General features: G+C 39.6%; 1 protein-coding gene across 2 annotated transcripts in view; it reads right to left on the bottom strand.

The window, feature by feature from the left end:
* ALOX5 (arachidonate 5-lipoxygenase) overlaps positions 1-7,924 on the bottom strand; it is a 195,086-nt gene extending 187,162 nt beyond the window's left edge. For both annotated transcript variants that reach the window (XR_005554610.1, XM_039326022.1), the window contains exon 1: positions 7,712-7,924. Coding sequence is in view for 1 of the 2 variants with exons in the window: in XM_039326022.1 (XP_039181956.1) it covers positions 7,712-7,861 (150 nt within the window). In the remaining variant the exon portion in view is untranslated. The remainder of the gene's footprint in view (positions 1-7,711) is intronic.
* Positions 7,925-12,900: the final 4,976 nt, after the last annotated feature.

The following is a 12,900-nucleotide window of genomic DNA, read 5'->3' on the forward strand; positions in this document are numbered from 1 at the left end:
CCACATCAGCTCTTTTCCAATCCTTTGGTAGTTCCCCGGTGCTCCAGGATTTTTGAAAGATATGGTACAGTGATTCTGAGATAACATCTGCCAGCTCCTTCAGAACTGTGGGATGTTTAACCATCAGGTCCCAGTGATGTATGTTCATCAAGATCAGACAAGTGTTCTTACCATTTTTTATTTTAACTTTTATTTCTAGTCTGTATTTTTCAGTTATGTTTTTGGTAGATTGGCCTCTAATTTCTTTTTGCATGAAGACCAATATAAAGAATGAGTTAAGCAACTCTGCTTACTCTCTGCTACCTGTTACTTCCTTGCCACCTTTTCTCTTTAGTGGACCGACTGTTTTCTTGATTTTTTTCTTGTTATTAATATGTTGAAACTTTTTTTTATTATTTTTTACTTTTGTTGTAAGTCTTTGTTTATTCTGAACCTTTGCTTTCCTAACTTCTTTTTTGCAGATTCTGGCTATCTGCTGATATTCTGCCTCAGTTACGTGTCCCTCTTTCTATTTTTTGTACTTGTCCTTTTTGTCTATCAGTTCATCAGAGAGATCTTTGTGCAACCATGCTGGTTTTTTCTTAGATTTCTTGTTTTTCTTTTTCAGTGGTATTGTGCTGGATTGGGCTTTTATGATCATATTTTTCAGAATTTCCCAAGCTTCTTGAGTCATTTTCCCCTTTAGGATTTTCATCCAAGGAATCTTTCCCAAGCTCTTTTGGAGTTTGTTAAAATCTTTTAAACTCTAAGGCTCTGTATAATGATAATGTTCTATTGCTTTTGTTTGCATTATATTGAATTCCAGTATATCATCATTCTCACCCAAGGTTCCTTCAGTTTCAACTCCCTCTATCACTTCTCTGTTTGTGAGAATTAAGTCAAGTATAGCTGTCTCTCTATTTCCTTCCTCTACCTTTTGGTCAATAAAGTTGTCAGCTAGGTTGATCAGAAATCTATTTGATTTCTCACTTGGTGCAGAATTAGTCTTCCAGTTGATGTCAAGGTAATTGAAGTTTCCCATTACTATTGTACTGTGTTTCCTACATATATTTGTTAATTGGTTAGCAAAAAGAACATTTATTTTTTTCTGCTTGATTGGATGACCTGTAGTTTACATCTATGGCAATGTCATTTTTTTTCTTTTATATTGACCCATATGCATTCTAGGTGGTTTTTGGTTTTGGTCTCATGCAACTCCACCTTCTCTTTTATGGGGTCTGGTTTTTTTTAATAATTTGTATCCTTCTATCAGTATGTTCCACTCATGGGTTTCATCCCATCAGGTTTCAGTAATTCCAATTATATCATATCTATCTTTATGTATTAATAATTCTAGCTCACTCTATTTGTTCCCCAAACTTTGTGCATTTGTATACAGGCATTTGAGATCTTTATGTCTGACTCTGGGTATGATTCCTACACTCCTATTTGGTGTTTGAGTTTGTCTTCCTTCCCTTCCCTCATTTGATTTGTTTTCTAGGGGTTTTGGCTTATAATTAAGTCCTGGAGATCCTAAACATTGATCACCCTCCCTCCTCAGTTTTAATTTAAAGTCTTCCTGATAAGATGAGCCAGGCGTTTTCTGAAAACATTCTTCCCAGTTTTTGTGAGGTGCAAACTGTTCCTTGCCAAAAGTCTATCATGGAGGTAGTACAGATCATGGTCCAGGAATCCAAAGGTTTTTTGGTGACACCAACCATTTAGCCAATGGTTCACTTCCAGAATCCTTTGTTTTCTTACTGGATGTTGACCTTTCGTTGGCAGTACAGATGAAAAAACCACTTGTGCGTCTCCTTGACCTTGCTTAGCTATTTGTAATCATTCAATATTGTTTTTAGGTCTATTTTTGTGTCATTCGTCTCCATGTGTAGTAGTAGAAAAGGGTAGTAATCTATGGGTTTTATTATTTTGGTTAGGTTCTCAGCCACATCTTTGATTTTTGCTCCAGGGAAACAACATACCTCTCTGGATTGACTGTCTGGTCTACAGATGGCTGATTCTGTTCCCTTGAGAATTGAATCTCTTGTCGCCTTTTTTTTTCCTAGCAAGTTTTGTGGTGTTTTTCTATCTATCACAGAAGCACTTGATGTTACTACTTTTTAAGGGACATTTGATGATGCTTCTTTTCTAGGTGTCTTCATGTTTTTTTCCAGGGACAGTATATGAAATCGATTGCTCAGCACCAGTGGGGCTGTATCAGAGGGGGTGGGGTTGGACAGGGGTTTTGTTCTAGGTTTGTTTTTTTTTCTATGAGTGACATGCTTCCATCTCTTTTCTTCTTCTAAGGGGTCAGTTCTTTTAGAAGTTGTTTAAGCATTATTATGTTCAATTAGGGCACATTCTTCTTTCAAGGTTTGGGGTTTCTCATTTTGTAGGTTGAGTTTCAAAGTGGTTAGTGTTTCCTCTAGACCTTTTACTTTTTCTTCTAATAACACAATTAGTTTACATTTGGTACATTTATAGTTTGGATGGGCATAAGCGTACACATGGAACATGTTTTGCAGATTGCAATAGCACCAGTTTCTTTTTCCGTGAGTGGATTAAAAACAATGAAAATGAGAAAAAAATTGAAAATGAGTGTAGAAGGTTTTACCACAAATTTTTAAAAGGGAAAAATGTCCAATTTAGAAAATTGATATCATTTGATATCATTTAAAAATTTCAAAATTTGGGGGGGAAATGTCTAGTTTCAAATTTTAAAGTTCTAGCTGTTCATTTAAAATGTCAAATTTTGAAATTTTCAGTGTTGAATGGGGCTTAAATACAAGGTTCTTTCTTATCCTGTCCTGGAATGTTCTATAATTATCCCTTTCCTCCTTGTGAGCTTTATTTATCCCTTTCTTCTCTACCTTTATATGTTCTGTACTTGCTATTGTCTACTCTGCTTTGATTTTTTGCCTTGTGTTCTGTAATTTTTTATTTTTTTTTAGCCTCTCTTCCTACTTGTTTTCATCTATCACCATCGGCTATTCAGCTCTCCCTGCTTTTCTTAGTGTTGCCGCCCCCCCCCCCCCACTGTTGGTCTGCCGTGCTGTTCTGTTGCCATTCGCAATCGCTGGTCTGCTGTGCTGCAATGCTCCACCACCGATAGCCTCTGATTCCCTGTTGCTCCACCGACACTTTCCACGCTACCCTCTGTGCTGTAATTCGCTGTGCTGCCTCTTGCTGCTGGCTCTCCTCCCTGCTGCGCTGTCGCTGCTCTGTAAAGTTATCTCTCTGTGTAACTGATGTATAATTTCTTAGTCAGTTTTCAATTGGAAGCTTGCCCTGGTACAGGATGGGTTGAAGACGTTAGACCCAGGAATCTGATAGATCTAGCTGGTGCCCTATATGTACCTGGCAATTTGCTCACCTTGTTTGTGATGTCATAATGCTGATTGTTATTTTTTATTGTTCACTGGTAAAGGAAAATATTTGACTTAACTGAGATGGGGAAGTGGAATATTTCACAACAGAAAATATTTTTGTAACAGGAACAGAAACAGGACTTTGACTAAAGAAGCATGCATATTGAATTTATGTATATCACATTAGCTGTAAAAGAATTGCCAATAGAATCATTTTGTAAGAAAAATATGGTATGATGGGTCTTTATCTTAAAAACTGTAGACTATAGCCTATATCACATATGATCAATACAGAATCTTCATTGAATTTCACAAGGATAGATGAACTCCCCCCCCTCCTGTCTCATTCAGGCAGCTGTTAAATGACACATGTTTGCATAATATTTAGATATTTAATAGTAAATATGAAAAGGACCATTAAAAATTTAAATAAATTTCACAAATATAATGAAAAACAAGGCAAGTGTGACTAATAAGAGGCTTAATTTGCACATGTGTGACAGACTAATGGCTTCACTATCAGCTGTGAGATTAGGAACACAACTGAAACTATGCAGGTAGGGAGACAATGCAAGGCAGACAGAGCCACAAATATACATGATGGGGCTAAGATTTTCATGAGAAAAAAACTGATTTTTGTCTTTTTCATCCCAAAATGGAAAGTGAATTATTACAGCAATCAAGAGTCTACCAATTACTTGAGTAATTAATACATCTCCTGGAAATACCAAACAGAAAATAATAAACTAAACAGTATAACTCTTCCAGTGCTTTCAGGAGTGTTTTGAAGCCATCCAGCAAGATGATCACAAAATCATGTTGCACTGTATTTAAGAAGTTAGCAATGTTACCAAGAATTAATGCAAAACTAAGTATCAAAATAAATGTTTCCCAAGTAATTACACCAGAGATACAGTGTACATTTAGCTCCTAACTATAATCAATAATGTTTATAATAAGTTACTTTTTATGATAAATGTTTATATAACTGCATAAAAATTTCCTTTATATTATCTAGTAGAATGTTATATTAGCAATATCTAATTATATATATATATGTGGTCCTCAACTTACAACAGTTCATTTAGTGATTGTTCAAAGTTACAATGACACTAAAAAAGTGACTTACAACAGCTTTTCACACTTATGACCATTGCAGCATTCCCATGATCAAAATTCAGATGCTTGGCAACTGATTCATATTTGCCTTCATTTTTGATTCATATTAAAGAAAGAAGCCATTTTCACTTAACAACCATAGTATTAGCTTAGCAACTGCAGTGGTTCACTTAACAACTGTGGCAAGAAAGATTGTAAACTGTCTCGCTTAGCAACAGAAATTTTGGACTCAATTGTGGTTGTAAGTCGAGGACTACCTATATAGGCACTATATTTAGAAATATACATACATATTTCCCTTGTTGGAGGAAAAAGCACATAGAATTGATAGTGAGTTATAAACATACAGTTATGAATCTGCAGAGTAGAATCCTGTCTAGTAAACTGTCCAAAGGATAAGCAAGAATAAGCATTTAGAAACAGTAACTGTTTCACCCTATAACCGTGGTGGCGAACCTATGGCATGCGTGCCACAGGTGGCATGCGCCATTGTCACAGAGGGATGCAGGGCCGGGCTCCTCCCCTCCCGCTCTCCACACATACGGAGTCCGGGAACAGCTGCAAGAGCTGGGCAGGGTGAGGAAACCTATAAAAGGAGTTTTGGCGGGAGAGTGAGAGGCCTTTGGAAGCGACCAGTGGTGGGTTTCAAATTGTTTAACAACCTGTTCTCTGCCTCGCCTTCCCTCCGTCTTGGTCGGGCTGGGCTGCTTGGGGGATCAGCTGAGGTGGAGGCAGAAGGGTGGAGGTCATCAGGTCCCGGCTGGGAGAAGGCGAGGGGCAACGGAAGAGCCAGGATGCCTCCACGGAGGAAAACCGCCCCCCGCTGGCCGAGCCTCTCATCCACTCTGCGGTCACGTAGGATTGCATAGAAGGAGCACCAGGCAGAGGGCTGAGGGGGCAGCCAGCGGGGGGAATCAGCCATCTCCCTTCCTCAGTGCAGCCCCATTGGCGTGGGCGGAGACAGCCCCGGGACAGTTGGAAAGGAGCCCTCATCTGGTGTGGGCCCTGTCTACATGGTGTCTCTGACAGCTGCTGCTCCTGCTGCTCCAAGCCCCTTGACCAGCCAACCACACAATGAAGTAGGAGGCGATGGCGGTGATCCCTGCATCACCAAGCCCGGCCGGCAGCAGATCTGGAAGCGAAGTTGTGCCACCCATACTCGTGCTGGTGGAGGCAGTGGTGGGGGAAGGTGAACTGTAGTACACACCCATCCTTCCCTGCTACCACTCTATATCGCCCGGCACGCATGTCCCAGAGGTGCATGCAGGATGATGTGGGGCAGTGGCAAAGGGTAGGCACATGCCAGATGGTGCTTGTGGGGAGGGATGCCTGTGTGAGCCAGGCAGGGTTGGGAGAGATACAGGGGATCTCTGGCGGTTGGGCTGGAGGCTCGTCCTGCGGGGTGCGGTGAGGTGAGGCAGGGCAGGTGTGTTAATTGCCATGGGACAAGGCAAGGTGAGGCAGGGGCCAGACCAGCTGCTGCTTGACACCATCAACCCCCTCACAGGCCAGCGAGCGCATGGGGGCTGACGGTATCCATCAGCAGCCACAGCATGCTGGCTGTCCTGCATAATGGCAAACTGGCCATGGAACTCCATTGGCGAGGGCGGAGATGACCCTGGGATGGCTGGAAGGGAGCCTGGCCTATCCATTTGATGGTTCTGATGGGGCGGCTTCTGCTGCTGCTCCAACCGGTCGATCATAGAGGGAAGCAGGAGGGGCAGCTGGTGCACAAGATCTGCTGCATCGGGCTGCCAGTGAGTAGCCAAGGCGGCTCCAGACCCTTGGCTGCTCCTCCATCTTGTCCTGCTTCCCTGCATGGTTGACCGGTTGGAGCAGTAGCAGACGCCACCCCTGTGGCAAGGGTTTCCTTCCAGCTGTCCCAGGACCGTCTCTGCCCATGCCAATGGGGCTCCATGGCCAGTTCGCCATTATGCAGGACAGCCAGCATGCTGTGGCTGCTGATGGATACTGTCAGCCCGCATGCGCTCGCTGGCCTGTGTGCAGGGGCTGATGATGTCAGGCAGCAGATCCGGAAGCAAAGCTGTGCCAGCCATCCTCATGGTGGGAGCAGCGGCAGTGGAAGGCCACAAGCACCATCGAGGTGGCCACACCCACCATGGCCACACCCACCCAGTCGGCCATGACCACATGGCCATTCCCACCCAGTTGGCCATGCCCACACAGCACCCAGCGATAAACAGGTTTGGGGTTGCAGTTTGGGCACTCGGTCTCTAAAAGGTTCGCCATCACTGTTTTATAATAATCTCTTGTTCATTTCTTTCTAGAATGTCAGTCACAGTTGAGGCTAAAGAGACAATAGTAACAAAGCCACTGTAACAAACATAGAAGGCACAGAAAAGTATGACTAATTGCTCTTTGCAAAAACAATTTCCTTCTCCTAATTGCTTCCCCCCCCCAACAGTTTGGCAGGTACATGGGGCAAGACTAAGCAAAGGATAGCAGCAAGGAGTATCCATCATTGTTTTATTTATTGTTCAAAATTTTGAACAGAACTGTTTCTAAAAATTTCCCTTTTGAATTTTCAGCCTCTTTGAGCGTAATTAGACCGCTTAGATAAGAAACAAAAGCCTAGACATTCTTAGAGGAACCTTTGATTAACTGCCTCCTCTCCCCAATTTCTTGCATGATGGTACAGAGGAAGTTGCCAAGTGCTTCTTACAAATAGGATTTTCCCCCCTTCACAATCCTGATACAGCAAACCAGAGATTTCTGATGAACTACACTGAAAAAAAGTATGAACACTGAGTTTTTTCCCCTCTAGATAGTACAGTACTGTATGGCCATTTTTGTCCTATGTGGTCCAGAAAAACAAAGGAAACAAGCAAACGGAGGCAGGAAGGATCCTTTCCTGCAAAATAGCTCTCATATTGATCATGCAACAGAAAATCACTAGGCAGCTGCATTTCCGCGTCATAATACAGAAGGTACACTATACTTTCCACTTTCCATGAGAAAGCAAATGAACATTCAAATTGTTGCTTGCTATTCAGGAGGCAAAGACGTACTGTGGCAGAATGCAAACATCCCTCGATAGCTTAGAAAAAAGGATGCAAGAGAGCAAATAGGAAGCCAATATCGATGAGGAACTATTGAGGGACAAGGAAAGAAAAGAAATGCCTTTTTGTCGCTGTAAAACTTCATCTCAGATAACTTGTGCTTAGAGAGAAGCGATTGTACAGATCTCGAGTGATATTCCACAGCCCGCCCACCACCTCACTCACAGCACCGCGCTCGAAGTCATTATAGAACGGCTTGTCAAGCAGATGTCTCTCGCTCGTGCCGGCTAAGCCCACCAAGGTAAGGTAGATATAGTCGTCGGTGCCTGCGAACCACTGATTTCCCGTCGCCACTGTCACTAAATAGGATGGCATGACTACAGCTCAGTAGTAGTACTCCACTTTCCTAATAAATTCTCAATTTATGGAAGGACGCTGGCAATTCTATGGGCGGAGCGGGGCGGAACAAATTGACAGTCACAACCGACCATCTCGCTTTCCCGCCCAGGAGGGGATGTAATGGTTGATAAGGCGTAAAGGAGGAAGTGTGGCGTGTATATTCTTAATTCCGAAATGAAATATCTAAATCTGATTATGGTACTTCTAAATCATATTTATTTTGACAGCATAGTAGAAAACATATACCACGGAACAGATGGAATTTGCAGCAAAATACAGTATTGTCAAAATGTTTTTGCCTGTCCAAATCATGCTTAAGTAGTAGGGCGCTTAATCAGGTTTAATCTTTGTTAAATCTTTGTTTTGTATCTTTGATATCCCCTTTTTCAACTTTTTCTAAACACGTTCCTTTGGGAGACTCCAGACCTTGTATTTTACAAGTTTTTCAGTTGTAAAAATAACCAAAGATGCTAGTATTTCCTTTTTTCTGTAATCAAGTTTTGGCTAAAAATTTCACTTGCTTTTTATTTTAATCTTTATTACAGCTTTAGATCCTGAAAACTGATTTTGTTTATTATTAGGCAAAGTTACTTTAAACCAATTCTTAAATAACTTTGTAAGAAAACAATAGAAAGAAATCAGTACTTGCATATCAAATCGTATTTAAATAGCTTTTAACTGTAGACAGTGGCTCTTCCATGGTGAATGAGACTACAGCATCTCTTAAAAGTTCAAACTGAATAAAGACAAAATATAGACCAGCTTATAAACAGAAAGAAAATGAAGTGTGACATTGCAAATACCACAGCAAAACTATTCTAAAAGTAGCATGGTCAAGGTGTGAAATATTTACAATAAAACTTAGCCACATTAAGAAAAATAAATCACACTAATCACAATAACAACTGTAAATAAAATGAATCCAAGTGGAAATCTGAGTGTTGTAGATGAGGTATTACTAAATGCAACTGGGCATGTTTGTAGTAGTGGCAATATGAAAGAACATGAGTTAATATATCACAGATTCCTCCTCTACAAGAACAGCCCTTTTTTTTCAAATGGAATGTCCTATTGTTTCTCCTCAAAAAACAAATTGATTAATATTGGGAAAGATGGCTGGTTATTCAACTGGAGTAGGTCACATAAGTATGTCATATAAGTACACTCATTATTGTGGCTTATATTGCTAAGTATCTGTGTTCATAAATAAATGAAAAATATAATACATTGGTGTCTTTAATGTCTGATAATGAATACTGTACTGCCTGTTTGTATTTTAAAGCAAGGCAACAGCCTGAATGCATGAGCTTATATATAGTTATGATATTATATTCATTATATAAAGCAATGTTTTGAAAATTAAGTCGTAAATATTTTCCAGTATTCTAAATTTTTCAGCTGAAAAATAAAGAATATGACAAAAAATGCAAAAAGCAATGGTCTTCCATCTCAAATATACTGTACAAAATATAATTAAATTACAGACTTAGCACTATATCCTATGATATATAGCAGTCTCTAATAAAAAAAACTCATTTTCCTTCCCACTACATTAATGAATATCTGCTCCAGTGGCTTCTTCCAATCCAAAGTAAATAACTGGGTTACATTTTTAGATGATTTTTCCTTCCAGTCCAGGAATGTAGTCTTAAAACCTTTGATACTTAATTACCAAATGCTATTTTACTTGAAGACTACAAATTAACAGATAAGTTAATTTAAATTACTGGAAATATATCAGACAAATTTCCAATAATTACTATATTCATAAATGAAGCTCTCTATATACACATTAGTTTAACTATTACCTTTCTTTGAAATCCCTTTGAAATCTTTTTTTTAAAAAAATCCCTTTGAAAATCCTGCTAAATATTTTTGTCAATTTTATGTATACAATGATTGCATCCCATTTATTTTAAAGAGTTTATTATATTATGAGATGCCCAGTCAGTTTGGAATTTAGTCAGGAAGTGCCTGAATTGAATTAAATATATAAATCTAACAAAATATTAATTCATCTTATGGTGCAACCTAAGCATATGCACTCAGGTATAAGTTGGTCTGTGTAGGATTATGTAAGTTTATTTCCCATTAGCTTCAAAAACTCTGGTCATCTCTAGTACATATATCATTGACTCCAAAATGGCTAACAAAACAAATAGAGGGCAAGTATAATGTACTATTTAGGTTGCTGGGCTAGGACAATGAACCTTATTACATTAACTTTGGACCAGGCACTTTCAGCCCAACTAAACTTTGTTGTTGTTGCGACCCCATGGACAATGTTCCTCCAGCTCTTCCTGTCCTCAACTAAACTTACACAATTGTAAATACAGATAGAATCTAAATTAAGTTTCCCAGTATTAACATAAAAAAATATAAACAAATTCTTAAAGGAATAAAGCCAGTTTCAGAAACAAATTCGATAGCGACATAAAAGTACAAATTCTGCTGGATCCATCCTGGTAGTAACATATAATTTCTTTTGTAATCCTTTTAGCAAGTCTAGACATGGCAAAACCCTTAACTGTGAAAAGGTGTAGAGCAGGGCTGTCAAAAAACCGGCCTGCAGGCTGGTTGCATCATATGGAGGCCACGCCCAGCCTGGCCCGGCTTTGGCAATGCAAAAAAAAGTCATGCTACATCGCAACACGTCACGTGACATGGCGAGTTTGACACCTATGACGTAGAGCATGGATATCCAACCTTTTGGCTTGCCAGGGTCACAATGAGTGAAGAGAAACTGTCTTGGGCTGCATATAAAATACACAATATAGTTAATGTATATAAATCATATAATAATGTTAAAAGTTATGAACTTGTGAGGTCTCGTCACTAGCCATCCAGGGAGTCATGATGCCCATGAGCTGCAGGTTGGATATAGCTACTGTAGAGTCTCTTTGACAATTGCTAAGAGAAAATAAGGCTGTAAAAAAAATTGAACTTAAGAATGCTGCAAAATATACAACCCTTTTGTTCAAAGCCTTCTCTGAACAGGTGTGAATGCATGTAGAAATAAAACAGATCTTAATTAATGAGGACCATGTGAACAATATAGAACAGGGTCCCCAATCCCCGGTCCGGTAGTGGGCTGCAGCATGCCAGCAACCTGTCCGCACAAACAAGCACCAACAAGCAAAGTCCCATCCATGGGATGTAGGCAGCACACAAAACCACACATTCTCCAGTCCGCGGAAAAACCTTTCTCTACAGAACCAATCCCTGGTGCCCAAAAGGTTGGGGACCTCTGATATAGAAGGTTGTCATATAAATATAGGTTTCCTAGTATATGTTCTTTTTATTTTGTTTTATATTTGATGTGTGGTTTTAAATATTGCCTGTAAATAATTTCATATATAGAATCATCTTAAAGCAAATGAAAAAATAAATCAGAAATGTTGAAAAGGCTCTTCAGGCCGTGAGATCCTAAGGTAGACATGGGCATTTAACGACCCCCAGTCCACATTTGGCTTTTGGCTGTCATTGTCCAGTCCATGTGAGGTCAATTGGAAATTAATATTAAATATAAAGAAGTCTGCCACAGGGGCAGGAGAAGCTGAGTTCATCTTTGCAGTCACTGTGCATTCCTTCAGTTGGCTGGCAGCAGCAGAAGGGTGAGAAGTGTTTTTCTACGCTTGTGCAGTGCTAACATCTCACCTAGAGCAGGCTGAGGAGCAGCAGTGGTCATCTTGTGAAGGGACATGGGCTCTGCCATCCATCACTGCCTTGGTCAAAGCAGGGGCTTGTGCATGAGTGGGTGTAGCACAGCCATGGGGCTATTGGTTTAGCCCTCCACAACAGCCCCAATTCCTCCTGTTGCCCCTTGGAAAAATTGCTCATCGCTGCTCTAAGGTGTATCTTAATTTATATCCAAATCTGGTTCTGAGGTTCAAACCATGGAAAAGCCAACCATCAGAAAATTAAAACAAGTTAGTGCTAAAATAAGCTGAGAAATTTGTAGTCCTTCACATTCCTGAATTACAGCTTCAGATAATTACTTTTACCACTGGCCATTCTGCCTGGGTCTGCCAGGAGATTTAATTCAGCTGTGTATGAAATGGAAAATATATTTTGTTTCATTCTGGATATTTCTGATGAATCATTTCAGATTAGCCAATGTAAGAGAAGCAGAACCCAGAATACTTTGGTTATTCCAGTTTCCAATAAAGCAAAATCCAGAGAAAATGAATTGTGTTACAGGAAGAGCAGATCAAAGCTGTGGATTTCTCTCTTCTCCAGGTGCTCTCAACACAACCTTTACTTGTATTTAGAAGAAAACTAGAGATACTTCTGAACAGGATGTTTGATACAACATAAGAACGACTTCTATCTGCACCTACAAAACTCTTGTTTTGGAAGAACAAGAAACAGCTCAATAGAGAAGATCTATATGACCACAACAAATCTATCACTACCATATATGTACATATCCTTTTTAGTGACAGATATCAAAACGTATGAGTTTTTTTTAGATTAGTATGTCTTATACAAAAATCCAGCTTCAATTTGTACATAAGGCAGTGGAGACTTACACACAATATATAAAAACATACTGTTTTCAAGAACAACTTCTGCTTTTCTACTTTTAACAAACATTGAGTAACATGAAGAGGTCTGGATTATTTTTTCATTTTGTGCTGGTGGCAAAATGATGCTTTGAGCTGGGGTGAAATGATATTGGCCAGTACAATGTACTTTTTTCATCAAGGTATAACCTTAACAAATAGAAACAGCTAGCTTTATATAGCAATTAGTTTAGATACAATTAATAAAATAATGTGGATTAGTAATAGCTATATTGTATTACTATAAATATGCCTTGAAACAGAGCAGGAAGAAAATTCTGGACAAATTTATCTGTAGACAGAGCTGCTAGAGCACTCCTAATCAGATCTAAGTTATTTGTTTTGGCAATTTATTATATCATGATGTACCAGGTGACAGATCAATGGAAATCCTGAGGAAAAAGTTCAGATTTTTAATATATTTCAATCCCAGACCTCTACCGATTTCTA

Source organism: Crotalus tigris, unplaced genomic scaffold (assembly GCF_016545835.1).
Source record: "Crotalus tigris isolate CLP2741 ecotype Arizona unplaced genomic scaffold, ASM1654583v1 scf7180000024339.11422700, whole genome shotgun sequence".
NCBI classification, from domain to species: Eukaryota; Metazoa; Chordata; class Lepidosauria; order Squamata; family Viperidae; genus Crotalus; species Crotalus tigris.